This window comes from Calypte anna, chromosome 11 (assembly GCF_003957555.1).
Source record: "Calypte anna isolate BGI_N300 chromosome 11, bCalAnn1_v1.p, whole genome shotgun sequence".
Taxonomy (NCBI): Eukaryota; Metazoa; Chordata; class Aves; order Apodiformes; family Trochilidae; genus Calypte; species Calypte anna.
In genome coordinates, this window is record NC_044257.1 from 19,918,305 (window position 1) to 19,935,840 (window position 17,536).

Genomic DNA, 17,536 nt, shown 5'->3' on the forward strand with positions numbered 1-17,536 from the left:
GGGAGACTGTGGCTCCCACAGGGCCTCAGGGGGAAGAGATGGGGGATGGCTGATGGGATCAGGCCCTTCTGCTGGTAAGGGACACATCTCTCTACAGTTACAGAAAACAGTGCATGTGTTGAAGGCTGTTGTCTGAACCACCTTGCAGTGGGGTTGTCCCAGGTTGTCAGTGTTTTCTGTCCTGCTGCTTGTGTCACCAGTGCTTGTCCCCATGGAGCAGGGTCCTGGCCAAGGAGCAGCGGTGCAGGGTGTGGGTCTGGGCTGCCTCATCAGTAAAGGAGGCACAAATTATGATCAGACCAACCTCCTCCAGCAGGTTGTTTGGGGCAGTCCTGCTGCGGTGCTGCCTTGGGTACCTCAGCTGTGTGCAGGAGACAGAGTGCCAGCAGCAGAGAGTGGGGGGTGATGTGCCCCTGGAGGTCTGTGGGCACTGTCTCCCCTTCGGGTGTCCAGCAGGATCCAGGCAGAGGTGTGGGAGCAAACCAGAGGCACCAGGCAGCATCAGTCCCACTGTTCCACTGTGGAGGTACCTTGTGTGTTCGATACTGACCCTGGGAGACCCCATGTGGATTCCCTAATTGAAAATTAATACCGGATCAATGCCATGGGCAATTTGCATATTGATCATAAGCAACTTGGAAGGCACCAAGTGTGTGTTGGATCAATAGAGCTCTCAAGCAGGCTGCAGTGGGAGAGCGTCTGCCTGTACCACTTTCAGGGAGAGGTTGATGCTTCGGGAAGCTCAGTGAGGGCTTCGTGCCAGCAGCGGTGGTGGCAGTCGCGTCGGTGATGCTGGGACAGGGGAGAGGGCTGGAATCATAGTGGGAATTTACAGCCTTTTCCTGTGGTTCACTTTGGAAGGGGAAGAGATCTTGGTTGCTTGTTTTAGACCAAGGGAAGCCTGGAGGCATCCTCTGGTCAGGGCAAACCTGGGCCTGGGGAGTCCAGAGACACACTTCACCCCACTGTTCATCTCCTCTGATGTGCATCCTCTCACACTTGTTTTAACTAAAGACTTCCAAAAGTGGGAATATTATTTTTCTGGGGACACCAGAAGAGATTTCATCAGTGATTTCTGTTTTGGTTTGTTTTTTTTTTTCCCTGGTGTTTTTGTCCCACATTTGCTTTTTGAGGGCAATATTTAAATTTGTTCTCTGTCTGCTTGGGACATTCACCATGGCATTTCAGAGTGGTCTTGGGTTGAAGGGAGTAAATATTTCAGATGAGATTAAAAAAACAAAACAACCAAAACAAACTTGATTTGAAAATGTACAAAATGCCCATTAAAGAGGCATGTGTGTGGGCTGTAGAGGTAAAGCTGCTTTGTCTGCCCACTCCTGAGCACACGTTCCAGCAGCACAGCACAGAGGTGACTCCTCAGACCCTGAAGGGAAACTGAGTCACTGTGAAACTGGAGCTGGGAGAGGAGGGTTTGGGCAGGGATCCACTTGCCTGCAGAGTGGTGCCAGTGGCTGCGGGAGCTGCTGTGCATCTGATTAGTGCGTTACTGAGCTTTCATTGACTCGTCCGTGCTGCGCTGATGAACTGAGACTGGGGACAAGCACTCGTAATTGAGAGAAATAAATTCTTATCACAGGCCTCTGCCAGAGCCACCACCTGTTCATGTGCCTTGGCCCAGGTTTCCGGAGCATTCCAAATCCCCGGACATCCCCCGTGCCCTCGTTAGCATCTGGGTGAGCCAAGCACAGGGACTGCGAGTGCCCAGGAGCATCCCAAGGTGGCTGATGGCTCCATCCTCCCAGCCCACTGGCCATCACCCACCAGTGCTGCCCAACAGCTTGGCTGTAGGCCAGGCAGCTTCTGAGCCGCCTGGACCCTTAGTGTCCCCCTGGGAGCTGCTCCGTGCTCTTTCCTTTTCCTTGGTTTTGATTCTGTGTTTCACTCAGGAGCTGGAACAGCTGTTCAGCACCCTCTGTCTTTACCTTAGGGTTGATGGTGAGTTGAAAGATCCTTCCTTGGTGTGTGGCAGGGATATGGCTGTCAGAGGGGGGAGTGTTTTCTCTTGCTGCAGAAGCAAGTAAGGATAAATATACAGGTTCTTTGAAAAGAAACCCATCTCCTGTTTTAAATGAAGAGGGGAAAAAAAGAAGTCCAGGGCTCAGCAGGGCCCTGTGGTTTGGATGTGGCGCAGACGCAAGGGTCTCCCTGCTGCAGGAGGCTGTGTCGGGGTTCCCCCGGTCCTTGGTAATTCTGCCCATTGCTCTGGGCTGGAGCAGGCTGCCAGCAGTGGGGAGGGGATGCAAAGGCTTCACTTGACATTCCCTGACCTCCCTGGTGCAGCTGAAGGCCAGGGAGCTGGGGCTGAGATTGCAGTCACTTTCAATTACTCGAAGCCAAGAGAGGTGGAGAAAAAGGGCCGGTTGGTTCCAGGAAGCTGAAATCTTCTCTGCTGAAAGCTTGTTAGTACAAGGGGAAAAGCAATTACTGACATTCTGCCAGTGCCACTAACGCAAACCTGGGGAAAGGCAGCTCAGCTCTCGGACATGGACATCTCTGCTGTGGTGGGTGATGTGGGCTCCTCATGTGTGTCCTCCACAGCTGCAGAGCTGTCAGGTTTCTGGTCTATTCTGCCTGTTCTCACAGCAGGGGTGCATACCAGAGCTTGCCTGTGTTACCTGCTCCCTCTTTGCATCAGCCCAAATTGTGTAGGTATGAGGGACCTCTGCATGGGGACTGGTGGAGAAGACGGTGTCTCAGAGGCTGTTGACTGGCAAGGCTACAAAGTTCTGTGCTTGAGGACTGCCTCACTGTCCTTCAGCAGAGGGGTGAGATCAAGGCCATTCACACCAAGAAGCTTTGCTATTGCAGTTTCGTATCAAGCTGATTTTTATGTCTGGTTAACCTGTGGAGGTTGGGCCCTTCTGGTGACCAAAGTGTCAAGAACCCCTCAGCTGGCTGGAGTCACTGTTGTCTATCTAGACCTTCTGGGTGCAACTGCTCTTTCCTTGTCAGGAGTCCCAGGGGATGCTCCTTGACTTTTCACCTTGAAATCCCTGTAAAAGCTCACAAGGCTCTCTGTAGAACTGTCTTTGGCAATTTAAGAGGATTCCACCAACAACTGCACATCTGGCTTCCGCAGCACAGTTGCACTTCTCATCTTTCAGCAGAAACTCTCCTTTGGTTTCCTGACTCCAGTGGTTCAAGCCAACTCTTCCACAACATGCTCTGCCTTACAGGCAGCAGCACACTCTGGTTATCCTGTTTTATTTTTTATTACAAATACTAATTTCCCATATTCGTATATATTGTTAGTTCCTAGAAATAAGCTCCAGGAAGAGCCTGGTGACATGACACAGCCAGCCAGCACTACTGCCATCTAGTCAAGAATGAAGCAACCAGATGCCACATTTCAGATCCATTTGGACTTATGCCACATGCAAACAGTTCTTGAGAGACATTTACTTAGAACCATTGATCATTTTTTCCCATTCTTTGTAACAAAAAAACTTTCCTCTCTGATGTGCCACAGACCCCCAGGCCACAGCCACCCAGCTGGCCATGCTCCGACCACTCGGTGCTGGCTGCCCCCTGGCTACCCCTCTGCCTCATGGTACACTGTGCTACAAGGGTATTTTAAATGTTCCTAACCCAGGTCACTATAATTTTGGCTTTCTTAAGTTTTTAGCTAAGCTTAAAAGAAATCCAGACATGCTGAGGTTGGGAAACTCTTGGGGATGGGGAAAAAGATCAGCAGCATGTTAATTAACTTTTCCTTGGAGCAATACTGTAGAGAGTGAGAACAGAGCAGGAGATGTAGGAGTTATAATTTTAAAACATCTTTTTTCTGGGTTGTTTTTTGTTTGTTTGTGCCATCTGAGGGCATGCAGATGTGTCTTTTCTGAAAGGTAAAACATGAGATTCCTGAAGCATCTTGGCCTCTCTGAAAACATGTGTGTGTCTGAGCAGGTGGCAGAGCTGATGCCAGTGTGGCCAAGCCTGGCCCTGGTGATACTGCCCCACCAGCCTGGGACAGGGCAGCACCACTGGTGATCCCATTGGATGACTCTCAAAACTCCACCATGTTCTCCACAGCGGAAGAGGCCATCCTGAGGTTCCCTGACAGCACCCAGATGCCTGGTCACAGTAAAGACATCTGTGTGGTGGGGTAGGCAGTCATCTGTCCTGGTGCCTTCAGTCACAAACCTGGGTCTGAGCAACACACTCCCCATCCCTCAAAAGCCCTTTCCGTGCTCCTGCCTTGTCACCTCTGCCACCCCATCTTCTCCAGCCCTGGGTCTCACTTCTCTCCTAACCCTCCTCCTGCATGTCTTCATGTTAGAGACCGTGTTGTCTTCTTCCTGCAGACCTGGAGATGGGTTTTCCTTTGTTTTGCAGTTTGATCTGTGTTTGTGTTTTTGCATGAGTCCCCTTTCCAGCTGATTCCGCTTTGGAGCTAGGTTAAACTGCAAAATAGTGTTTAAAAGAAAGGAACTTGTCAAGATGCATTTGTTAGATCACATTCAAAATGAAATAGAATTGAAGGTGGTTTTTGTCCAAGGAAGGGGAGGGCTGAAAAGCCGTCAAGCCACAGGAGAAAGCCCCTCCTTTGTTGTCCTCCTGACATTGAAGTGTAATTTTTCATGGTTATTTGGACTGGAAAATGGGGAGAAAGGGAGAGATGGGCTTGCGATTATTTCCCATAAATGACAACACAATCACATCACGCTCCACTACAAACATGCTCCAGGAATTTGCCTTTTTTTTTACATTTCATGTGTGAAAATAACAGCAACCTTTCTAGTTCTGCAGAAATTCAAGGGGCAAATCCCTGTTGGATTCCATTGACTTAAAACTTAGCCCAATTTACCAAAAAATGGACAGCCTTGTTTCCTGGAACAGGTAGAAGTTGGTGCTATCCAGGGGAAGGGTTTCACAGGCTTCAGTCTCTTGATGTGGAGGTGCCAGTATTCTCCAGTGGTGTCTTGGGTGACAGACACAGTGCCAAGATCCTTAGAATGCTTCAACTTTCTTCTTGGTGTCCTGCTCTTCTCTTTCTTTAAAAAAAGGTGGTGTCAGGTTTTGCTACCACTGGATTCTAGTGGTGGTAAAAGACAGAAGTTGTTTCGTTTTCATTACAACATTATTCCCTTTCCTAAATTTTGTCACCAAAAAGCACAAAGCCAAAGGTTTCATAACCAGTCATCTGCCTCCCAACCACCTGCCTCCCAAACTGTGGGCACTTCTCAGCCACATGGGGCCCAGAAGTGGGGCCTGTGGCTGGAGCTGGTAAATCAGATAAAGTGACCAAACACTATAATATTAACCATATTAGTAAAAGTGCTCATATTTAAGAAGTAAAGATGCTAGCATCTGGCAGAGGCTCAACTCACTGCTGTTGAGCAGGAGGCTTGTTTGGGAGATACCCAGAGACCTGGGTGCTGCTGTAAGATTTTCAGGTCCGTTCAAGGAGACCAGACAAAAAATTTTGCATTTTTAATTTGGAGCAGAAAGCGGAGGAATGGAAGGTAAAGTCCACAAAGAGTTCTCTTGCTGTTGAATTTCTTGTTTTATTTATCTGAACACTTGCCTCTATAGCTAACTCTACAAAAGGCAGATAAACTTTGGCTGCCTGGGAAAGATAGGCAACTGAGGATGGCTTTATCAGCTGGGGCACACTCGTAGTCAGCACTTTCTTTTTTGTCAATGAAAGCAGAAGTGCAGATATGCTCTGGCTATGCTCTGAAACAGGGCCATGATGGAAACAAGTGTCATTAATCCAAGATACATGTAGGATTGTTACTGTTTTTCTGTAGCCTTTTGTCAGGTGACTGACTCCCCACCAGCTTTGGCATCAGGGCTGGAGCTCCATGGCATTCCTCTCATAAACTTTGTGCTTTCTTTTCACTACTTGAAGTCCTGCTTTTCCTTTTGGGAAAACAATAGAAATAAATAAGTTTATGTAGAATAATTCAGTTAGGAGTTGGCACAGAGTGTATTTGTGCATGCACCCTGAATATGGGCTGCAAGAGCAGTGCCTGCCTGGTAGGCAAGGTTACCTTAGGAGACATGCCCCAGATGAGCTTCCACACAGCCCCATGGCACCTCTCCTCCCAGGGCCCAGGAGCCTCATGTTTTAAACTTTTCTAAGGCAGTTGTACTCCTGACATGGGGTGCTGTGGCCCAGTGTCAGGGGGGATTCTGCCCCTCACCAGTGTGGGGCATGCGGTACAGCACAGGACGTGTGGCTCTGCGTGTGCAGCCCAGCAGCTGGCAGCACACAGCCCAGCACTGTCACTTTGCCTGGCAGTGTCAGCTTGCACAAGTCAGCCTGCTCTCAATCCTGTCTCCTTATGGGCTGTTTTCACTTCTTATCCTGAGAAGGGGCATCTGGGATTGATTTATTTATTTATTTTCCAAAGGAGAGACCCTGTGTACAATTAAAACTTGCTTCTGGTAAACCTCATTCCAGGAAAGATGAGCTTTTAACAAAAGGCTTTTGACAGCTGCAGGGTATTTCATTTTTTTAATGCCGAATGAAAAATCAATACATTTTTCTAGGTTATACATATTCAGAACAGGCTTGATATTTCCATTATAATGGAAAATGGGTGTCTGCACATCTCGCCTGTCAGAGCTGCACCACCGCATTTTCCAAGCCACTGCTAAATATTTCAAACCTGATTTGATTGTGGTTCATGACAGCTAATGTTTCTCAGCTCTTGAGCCTGCCGGAGGGTGGGGAGGCCCATGCATGTATTTTCTCTCCCATCCTTACCTTGCCAGCACCCCTGAAATACCCCATATCCCTTCAGATAAGAGATCTGGGTTTGTTAAGGAAAATCAGCTGAGAGAAGGAGAGGTGAGAGGTCTTGGGCTGTTTGAGCTGGCTTGGATCCATTCAGGATTTGCTGAGTTCTCCAGCCCTTAAACTTTCTGGATTTTGAGAGGAGCAGAAATGAAGCAGTGTGGTCCTGAGCAACAGTGTGCTGGGATCTGAGCACATTTTCAGTGTGTAACTGAGTCAGAGATTCAGATGCAGATGTCAGATGCTTATGATATTTCAGACTCTTCTTCCTCTCTTTCCCCCCTCTGCAATAGTGAATGTTTTAATTTTAAATTAAAAGGAAATGCCACTCTCTAAAATGATGTATTCATGAAGGAAGAAAAGACTCTTCCTAGGATTTTGCATGGGCCAGATTTTGTATGATGGAAGAGCATGTTCCCTGGACTCCAGGTGTCTTGCAATTACACTGTCTGCCTCTTGGTATTGACCTGAACCACAGCAGCTGGAAAATTCCTTTAAGAATATTTATTAGTAGAGAATCATAACATTGTGGGTGGCATTCAGGCACAGGAACCCACAAGCAGGTTATGGTGCTTGTATTTCCACAGGGCCCATCCCCTCCATGCAAATCCCACAGCATCTTCACCTGCCCTGGTGAGCTCCCTGCAGAGATGGAGTCTACTTGTCCCTTGGGAGCTCACAAACTCTGTAGGTGGAGTTTCTGGAAACCAAAGACACTGTGGAGCTGTTTGCATAGGTTTTTGCTGCCCAGACACCTGGGAGCAGCCACTGCAGAGCTGCCATTCGAGAGCATGGTTGCAAATTTTTGGGGAACAGGAGCTCTGCTGATATTACTTTTCATGTTGGAGGATCTGGTTGTTAGAAGCTGGGTCAGATCACAGGCTCATACACTGATCCAAAGCCCTCTGCAGTGCCTGCAGCCAGGCTGAGGATGTTCATCCCCACCATCCCCGGGTTTGGCTTAAACAGCGGTGGCAGTGAGATGCGTTGGGCTGAGCATAGTGAGCAGTGTTGCATCCAACCTTCCAGAAAAGTCTGCTGGAAGAGGATCAGTTAACACCTCCCCTTCTCAAGTCTCGGCACAGGCTGCTGCATCCCGGGGGCCCATGGGTGCAGGAAGAGGAGCAGGAGGATTGTCCTTAGCAAAGGCCCCAGCAGCCAAGTAAGGAGGGTACCAGGACCTTTCCCAGCTGGTTTGGAGCATGCCTGGGTAGAGCTGTCTTATGCTCTGCTTCTACTTTAAAAAAACTCTCGTCAGAAAAATCAGCTGAGACCAGAGTGGTGGTATAAGGGTTTGGAGCACACATCAGCTTCCTGCAGCTCCCTGCCCAGCAGGAAGGTGTTGGGGCCAGGGAGGCAGTTCTCCTCAGGGAGAAGCCATTCCTGGGGCTGGGGTGGGCTGTGCAGGCCAGCAGTGGGGTTCACCACTTGTAGCCTTGTTTAATCACTTTCCACCATGATTTGTATTCATAGTTCACATTTTTCCGGTTACTGTCAGCCTGGGCTTTCATCCATTTTAAAGAGCTATTTTTTCCCTTGATGATGATGATGGTATAAAGACAGATGGTGTAACTGCTTATGAATGTCCTATTTTATTCCCCTTGAGCCAGACAGTGCACTGCAAGACGTGTATTATTTCCACATGCTCAGGTTAGAGCCCAGACAGCGTCTGAGCCCACAGCCGGCTCGCCCTTCCTCTTCCTCCCATGCCGATGCTGACACCTCCGGGTGGCAGCCGGGAGTGCCGGCGGGCGGGCGGGCACCTCCGGGGCGGTGGGCGATGCGCTAGAGGGATCCTGGGACATGGGGAGGTGGGCAACCAGCTCCCCGCCCACCTCTGTCTGTCCGCAGCCTCCCCCAGGGCAGCGCCTGAGCCAGCAGGCAAGGTCCAAATGAAGAGCGGAATAAAATAATAGAAACCCCTTTTTAAACACCGGCTAAAATCCGGCTTTCTATGTCAGCTGCCTCAGCTGGAGAGAAGCCTTTTCACCCTGCGCAGTTGCGTTTTGAAGGCAGAAAGGTGGTTGGGCTGAGAGAGGTGGTTTGGTGGCTTGGGGGTTTTTTCCCCAGCATGGAGAAAAAATGGGAATTTTAATTTCTGAAACACGAATCCAGCTGCTGGGTTCACAGCCCTTCTCTCCAGCAAAGCTGACCACTCAGCTGACAAGGCAGACTGCTCATCTCACTCATGCATCAGTAATTTATGTCTTCCTATGTGTTCAGTGCCTTTGCCTAGCGATGCCACCCATCACACTCTGGGGTCTTGCCTTTCCAAAGGATGACCACTGGGATCCCTGCAGCTCTTGAGAGTTTCCATCTTCTAAAAGAGTGAAAGAAGGGTAGAGTATAAATCACAGTGCTTCCACTTGATATCAGTGCTGACCTCTGGGTGTGTTTACAAGTTCCTCCCTGATTAAAGTTGTCATATTCTCCAAATGCTCTGCTAAGTATCTGCAGTCTCCTAATATGTCTTTTTAATCCTGATTTCTCACCCTGTCTTTGTTAGAGGAGGATGGTGAGTGGTGCTTTAACTGTTCAGGTAGGTCAGATAAAACCTCAAGACAGCCTAGGTTATACCATGACTAGATAATGCAAGCTAAAATTATGAAATGTCCTACCTAAAAGAGGATATAGTGGCTTGAAAGTACCTTTCTTCCTGGTGTTGATGTAGCCCCCGACAATTACCTGGTGGCTGTCGAGCTGCATGAACCCAAATAAATACCCAAATGCATAAATACCCAAGATATTAGATGATAAATGTGGCTGTTACACCGTGGTGTAAGAGGTCTGGCAGCCACTGTTGTATCCCATCAGGGGCAGGTGCCTCTGCATGGAGCTGCCCCATGCCATGCCAACACACTCCGTGCTGCCAGGAAGGGATGTCAGTAGCTATGCATGGTAGAAGTAAGTGAGGGTCTTCATCTCTCACTTTTTTCCTCTGTACTTTTTCTCTTGACCAGTGGACAGGTGGTTGTTGGGGGAACACTTGGTGACATTGATACCTGCTGCTCAGTACTTTGTGCCTCAGCATTGGCTGTTGCTCTGTTGCTCTTCTGTTTTGAATCCCACCATTACATTACCCTTCTGCTTTTCTTGTTTCAGAAGAACCCACTGAAGATGTGGAAGGGCCCAATGAAACAGCTGGTGATGTTGAAGAGCCTGCCAAAGAGCCAGAAAGTGGAGGGGACAAGGACCAGAGTAAATGGACAGGTGGGTTTTCATCCCTTTTATTTCTTTAAATCCAGGAAGGGAAAGTAGGAATTTGCAGGAATTTTTCCTTATGGTCTGTAAAATTTTTTCCTTACATTATGGCACCACACAGCACTGTCAGCATGATGTGTCAGCCCTGTGAAGCTTTTGAGTGTAGCTCCATGGAACGTGTGTTAGCCTGCTTTTTCACCATGGTCCTGGCTCTGCTAGCAAGATCTTGACACAGAAGGGCAGAGGAGAGAGGCAGAGCTGTGTCTGTGCTCTGTTAACTGCTTGCTTTCTGCTGGAGCTGGGACATCCTGAAATGGAAACTGCAGCTGCACATCAGGAATTTTGTCATTGCAGTTGAACCTGAAAGGTTTCTCTTTGCAGAATCCTTGGATGGATTTATTATGAAGGTAGTAGGTTACTCTGTCTTTACCAGAAGATGGTTGTTGTCTTCCAGAGGTGAGTGGGAGGAATCTTAAGTATTCCTTGCCTTTGAGCAAAAAGAAGCTGCTCATTGTCCTCCTCAGGAGAGAGCTGTTCTTCAGCTGGCCCTCACCCACTGGTTCAGGATGGAAAGTGGCCTTTCACCTGAGTATAGGTTTAATCTTGACCACTGGGAGATGTGTCCCAACAGGTGAAGAAAGCAAGCTGGTCTTTAATGCTTGTTGAAGCTCCTGTTCTCAGTCTAGACTGCACTTGCTGAGTGTCTGCTGCATGTCGTTCCCTATCACAGACCCATTCTTCAACACAGAGATGCAGATTTTGCTTGGCTGTAGGTAATTTTTTACTCTCTTCTTGTGTGGGACTGAGTCATCCTAATCAACAGCATACTTCATGAAGTGTCACAGAGAGATGGAAGTAGTGTATGTTTACTAAAACTCTTAAAGTGTAAGCAGGGCTCTTTGTCCAAATCTGAAACATTTTCTGATCTGTTTGAAAATATTACATGTTACAACATGTAAAGAAAAGTGAAGAACCTTTTTAAACCCTTTACTACCCAAAAACTTTAAATTCGTGTGGCTTTATTTCTTCATCCTGCCATAGAAATTCCTAACCCATTTTTGGTGTTTGTCAACTAAGCAGCAAATAAGGAATGGACCATGTCCTGGGTGTTCCCAAGGGAATACACAGACTGTCTGCATAAACCCACAGAGCTCTGGACAAGCCTTGTCCAGAGCCACTGCAGGGTTAAGGAGCACAGCCTCAGCCAGAGGTATGCCCAGGATCTTGGTGGATTTAGGCCCTAATTTCACACATGAGACAACATTGCTTCTGAACACTTTAAAGCAATAAAATATTATCCACTGTTCACATACAGTGTTTATACAAAACAGGTCCTGCCCCTCAGTCTTGTATTGTTTCTGATTTCAAGCTCCTTTCAGGACGATGGCCTTGGTGCCTTGTCCTTCTGGATCTCAGACATGGAGAGGAATGGAAACTAAGTGAGGTTTCTGACAACCACAGAAGAGCAGTGTCTACATGTATAGGAACATCAAAATGCCATGGTACAAAATTGAGGTGTAACCAGCGGGAGAAATGTGCAGCTGCAGGGGAGCACTCCCATGCTGTAAGAGAAGACTGCAAGAAAAGAGCAGGTCTGCAGCTCAGCCTGGTGGGAAGGCTCTCAACCATGCCATCAAGAAAGCTGAAGAGCCTCAGGCTTCATCTTCACTAAACAGACTGACTGTGAGGGAGAGCAGAGCAGCCCATGCCAGCAGCTCTGGGGGAGAGCTCGTCCTCCAGCTGGGAAGGAGCAGAAAAGGAGTTAGTAAAGCTAAATGTTGTCACACCCCTGAGCTGCTGCTTCATACTTGGGTGTTTTGGGAAAGTGATTGGAGCATCCTCAGAACTGTCAGCTCATGAGCTTACAGCAAAGGGGGAGGTACCATGAGGGGACAGACGTGGTGCTTGTCTTTGGCTGCAGGAGTGGCTGGGGAACTGCACACCTGCCAGCTCCATTTGCCCCAGATTTTCCTGGGAATTGACCAAACAACTCTTTGTAAGTACTGACAGGAAGATAATGAGATGAGCAACAGTCAGCACAGATTTGTCAAGAACAAATCATGTCAACACGACCCAATTTCCTTCTGTGTGAAGAAGGTCTTGTTTGCAGTCAGTATCTCCTGTCTTCTTAGGAAGACTTTCAGCACTGCTTTTCAGGACAGTCTCAAAACAAACCTCATGCGTTATAGTATAGGTGAAAATATTGTGGAATGTGTATGTTTCTGCAGTGCTGGAAGGCTTCCTCTGGAAGATCGTGTCCATTTCTGAGCTTGGGGTGTCAAGAAAGCTGAGGAGCAATTTCAGAAAGCCCAAACAGCACAAACTACCCGGAGGAGAGCATGGTCTACATTGCTCTGGAGAATAAAATGAATGGACTTACTTGACCCAAAAAGAGAAGACAGAAAAGGAGGACACAATAAGTTTTTGTGAATAAAATACTTCTGAAAGGAAGAAAATAATTTGTTCTCTGTGTTCAGAATATAGACAACAGAAAGCAATGGGCTTAAATTGAAGCAAGATTGAGGTTAGAAAATAAATTTTAAAAAAACAATTCTTCTGGTACCTCTTGTGAAGCATTGGATTAGATTTTTTGCAAAGGTTCCTCAGAGATCTTTCAAGATTGAATAAGGTGCTGTTGGGAATTAAGTAGGCAGAGTCTGTCCTGCTTTAGATGGACTGTCTGACCTGCAGAGGCACCTCTGAGCTCTGCAATTCTGCAGAAGTGGGATAAAGGTGGGGAAGAAGTGTGGTCTCAAAGCCAGTAAACAGTGTGTTGCAGGGGAGGTTGACAGACCTGTTTTCTGTTCATCATGCTCCAATTTAACCGTTGCATTGCTTAGCAGTTTGCTTACCTTTTGTGCCTCATTTGCTTAACTGCACACTGGGTGATTATTTCTTCCACTTTCTTAAAGATTTGTGGGATCTCTAGCGAAACATCAAGAATGTCTCCTCAGCTCCCTCTGCATGGTGAGGAGTGAGTTGGGGTGGGTTGGTGACTCCACAGGATGCTCATCCATGTGTAGCAGACTGAATCAGTGTCAGTGTTTGCATAGAAAGGAAGAACCTCTCTGCAAATTTATAGAAATGCCTCAGAGGCAAAATACGTGTATCGGTTTGATTTTCTATTTATTTTGATATGGAATAATCTTAAGCAGAAACATTTTTTAGGCAATACTTTCAGTTAAGATGTACATGTAGAAAACTCCATCCCAAATAAGGATTCATGTACCTTGGCTTTCATGTTGCCTTTTTTCCAGACAGGACCTGCTTCCTTTCTCCTTGTCTTCTCTCTCTGGCAGTGGGACTGAGATGTTCTTGGCCTGATGGCTAGGCTGTAGAAATTGTCTCATCTGTGACTAGCTTGAGATTTATCACAAGCAAACCAACAAGGAGGAAAGGAATGGTGGTTATTCCTGACTCCATTTTTAAGGCCAGATATAAAAGATTAATATTCAACACATTGGTTTCCAGCTGAAGCCTGTATCAGTACAAGGCTTTGAGATTTGAGGTGGGGCTTCTCTGTATTTTCTACTAGAGAAAAGCCCTTCATCTGTACTGACCTGACCCAGCTATGAAAGAGACTTTCTTAATGCACTATCAGTTGTATAGTTGTAGAATATCAGATTTTTTTTTCAACAAAAACAAGGAACTCTACTTAAAATACAGATTGAGATGAAATATTTCTAGAGGACTAGCCTGAAGGGCTTTTATATTTTTTAATGATTTTTTTTTTTTTAAATTCATGATGCTCACCTAACACAGAGCAATTAGTGCAATGGAGCATCCCTGATTCGAATCCGTGGTAGATTGCTATTAAAGGAGGTATTAATGGGCTGCCGAGAGCTGGGAAATTGTTGTAGAAAAGTGTGTTTATGGAGTATGGTGCTGGCAGGCATGATTTCAATCGGATTTGACATGTTTAACATAAATGTATACTGCACAGCTCCTGCAGTTTATGAATAATTCCTACAGGCCCACTGCCTTTCTAATTACTGAAATTGAAAAAAACAGGTCAGGCACATCCTGACGGAAATCTATTACTGCCCCTCCCCCCACCACTATGCTTTGCTGTTTTCTTAATATATGGCATTGGTGCAGCACTTAATGGCCGGGATGTTCTGCAGGCCAGGGCAGAGAGGAGGGCGAGGGAGGGAGGGAGGGAATGAGGCTGTGAGGGTCCCACACTGGACCCCAGCTGTGGTGTGAAGGAAACCTGGGAGAAGGGATGGGAGGGCAGGGTGCAGGGGGCACACCACGTGCTCTGGTATCTCTCTCCCAGCCTGTGCCGGGTGTTTTCTCCCAGCAGGTCCTGGGGCCTCCCCAGGAGCTGAGTGGAGAAGAGCTGAGCTACGGGGCGATAGGAAAGATCTGTGGTGCTGGTGGTGGCAAGCAAAGCACTGGCTCCACGTGCCCCTGTGCTGGCGGGCATCTCACCGCTACGTTTTCTGGGTGATGGTGTTGGTACAGAGCATGGCAGGAGAGCCTGGTGGCAGCTGGGGCTTGTGGGTACTATAATATGAATATTTAATAGTAATTCAGTTGTTCATGCTCACTGCAGGCTGGAAGGTATGACACAGCATTAAAGAAACAAATTATCTGACTGTTTTCAGGGGCACATTTCTAAGAGGCAGCTCTAAGGGTCTGGGTATAAAAGTGTGCTTGCAAACCTCTGTGTATTTACCTCTGCCTGTGGTGCAATCACATTATTCATCAAATACAGAGTTGAAAAAGATACTGTAGAGCAACAGGCACTATACAGACCTGTTAGTACGGCTACATCTTATTAGAATGAATAGTAGCTTCAGGGAATAAGGAATGTAAACAGACAGCATTTCAGAAAGAAACATCCTCCCATGTGTTAGGCAGAGGGGAGGCAGCTCTTGGGCAGTGCTGCAGCAGGGCCAGGCACACGGGTGGGGTTCAGGCACCCTTCTATCCCACACCCCCTCACTGGGGTCACCCTCTCAGGGTTATTCTTGCTGTGTTAGTACAAATTGTGTGTTTCTGTGTGATAGCATCTGCCTGCCAAGATGCCGAGACCAAAACCTTGTGTGCTGTTATTCTGGGCTGCCAGTGGTGGAACCACGTGGTTGGGTCTGGAGCACAGGATCCAGCACACCCAGCACCCCTTGGGTCTGCCTGAGCATGAAAACCAACAAAACAGCCCACCCCAGGTTCAGGGTTTGAGGAGGAAAAGCACAGCAGCTTTAAGGATGCTCCTGTGCCAGTCCCGTGCCGGGGCCAGGGCTGCCAGCTTGGGCACTTCCAGTGCAGGGCTTGCAGTCAAGGCAGGCAGGTCCAAGGGCTTGTGATGCTGAGTAATTGCTCCAAGAAAATGGTGGGGGAGGTTTAAGGAAGGAGGCACCACCAAATATGGAATTTTATTTTCCATCGGGCAGTGAAAACGCAGTTCCCAGGTCCCACTGAAAACTTTCCCAGGCTGGCTGCTGAACTGCTGAAAACTGAGAGGGAGTTTTTTCAGTAGGGTGGAGGCAGGGAGGGTGTTGTTTCTTAAATCAATTGAGATAGCAGAAACCCCACTGTAAATTTCTAGGGCAAGTGGCAAGCTGGTTTACGGAATGCAGGGAGATGAGAACCTCTGGTTTACGGAAAGCAGCATGAATTAATAATCATTTAATTGGCTTCTCCATTATGTTGCTGGGCTGGGAGATGGAAGTTGAGATGAAGGGGCTGTCAGTGGTACTTAGCTAAAAGAACCTGATGGCTGGGAGGCGGGGTGGTGACTCCCTTCCACCAGGACAGAGCACAGGCAGTGGTGGGGACCCATGCTGGTTTTGTCCCTGGACCTAACAAATGAGAGGATCCCCACTTCCAGGGAAGTGTTCTATCTCACCTGTGAAAACACCTGGGAAGATTTCTCCTCCTTCTCAGAAAAGCAGAATCTGTCAAGGAAGAGAAAGAAGACAAGCAGGTCTCTGAGCAGTGCTGTGTCAGCCAGCAGCCCCATCCTATTGCACTTGGCTCTCAGGTGCATTTGTTGAGAAGCAGTTTTTCTGACTCGATGTGTCTGAACTGGACGCATCTAAAGAGTCATAAATAATAAAAATACTGATACACAGCTGCACATCATACTTTAAACCCAAATTCCTTTATCTTTCCTGCAAGGCCTATACTTCTAAGTGTAGTCTGGGACATGGCTGGGGCACAGGTGTTGTGCTCCACCTCCTCTGGTGCCAAGCTGCAGTTTGAGTCCAAGGCCCTTTTAACATATTTGGCTGAGGACCTTTGTCCCATCTGCTCCACAGAGATGTGAAGGTCCCAGGAAGCTGCTGGAGAGCTGCCAGGAGGCGCCGAGCTGCGTGTCCTCGTTTCTCCAGGCAGAAGGGAGTTCTTAATTCCTCAGATCTGTGATGTGGACTCAATGTGTCACTTCATGTATCTGGCTGTTTATCAACAATAAGCTTCAGACTGGGTGTTGAAATTCCCACTTGAGCTGTCAACTCAAAAAATAATTCTTGGAACAGATATTGAGTATTTGTTTTGCAGAACAACAAGAGAGGGGTTTGGAGGTCTGGACACTCAATAATAATTATGGGTCTGAAGGATTAAAGTTATGGGTTGGATCAAGTGCTCTTAATAAAAATGGGCACTTTCGAGATGGTAAGTAAAAGTAAATTTTAATTACTTTCTACTTTTCCCTAACTCTGAGTAGGATGCTTCCCAGTAGAAAGAAGATTAAAAAAAATTCCCTGTCATGACTCCAGAGGCTGCAGTTAGTGTTCAGAAGCCGCAGGGTCACTGACAGTTGGGTTGTTAAATTTAGTCACTGCATCCACAAACGTCTCCTCATTGATCTGCTGGAAGTGGTGAACAGTGAAAGTGGTGGCAGCGGGTGAGGTGAGGACCAGGGGCTGCCTGAACTCCAGGCCAGATCTCACCATTGGTGGAACATCAGGGTGTTCCTGAGTGTCTAGAGGTCATGCTGTAGGAGCTCCCCTGGAAATGCAGTTCCGTTGGTGTTTTGTGGCAGCACCAGCACACCTCAATGCAGCTCTCTCTGGTTGGTAGTTTGCAGAGCAAATGGGTTCAACCAAAGGGTCAAGCAGCAGTTGACAGCCTGAAGAGACTGCACCTGAACCACACAGGAGAGACAGTCACTGTCTGGGGCAGAGAAGGCTAAGGGGACCCAAAGACATGGCTGGCATTGTGGTCCCAGCCTGGTGCAGGGCTGGAGCTGGTCTTGCATGGCTCCTGCATGACCTCTGGAGACCTGGGGTCTGTGCACTCCGGTCCTGATGCCCATCTGCCCAACGGGGCTGCTGACACATCAGTGTCTGAAGCCACACCAAGGAGCGGAACAATGTCAACAGCAGTCAGCCTCTTTATCAGGGCCACTGACATCACACAAGGCCAGGCAGGACATTTTAAGGCAGGTGGTCCTCTGCCCCCACCGTGCTGGATCTCAGTGATGGTCTCTGCCTCCCCAAACGAGCAGGAATCACTTTCCTTTGTGAGGAATGGTGCAGGCAGGGCCATGTTGGTGCCATGGTTCCCATGCTGCAAGTACATTTTATTCATAGGAGATAAGGGAGAGCAGTTTTGGTCCTG

The 17,536-nt window shown here is 47.8% G+C and overlaps 1 protein-coding gene across 9 annotated transcripts in view; it reads left to right on the plus strand.

Moving 5' to 3' along the window:
- The window catches only part of ZFHX3 (zinc finger homeobox 3), a 137,882-nt gene that overhangs the window by 97,096 nt on the left and 23,250 nt on the right, over positions 1–17,536 (plus strand). For 8 of the 9 annotated variants that reach the window (XM_030457849.1, XM_030457848.1, XM_030457844.1 and 5 more), the window contains exon 5: positions 9,869–9,976. In XM_030457849.1, coding sequence (XP_030313709.1) covers positions 9,869–9,976 — 108 coding nt within the window. The remainder of the gene's footprint in view (positions 1–9,868; positions 9,977–17,536) is intronic. The other variant, XM_030457852.1, reaches the window with a different exon arrangement.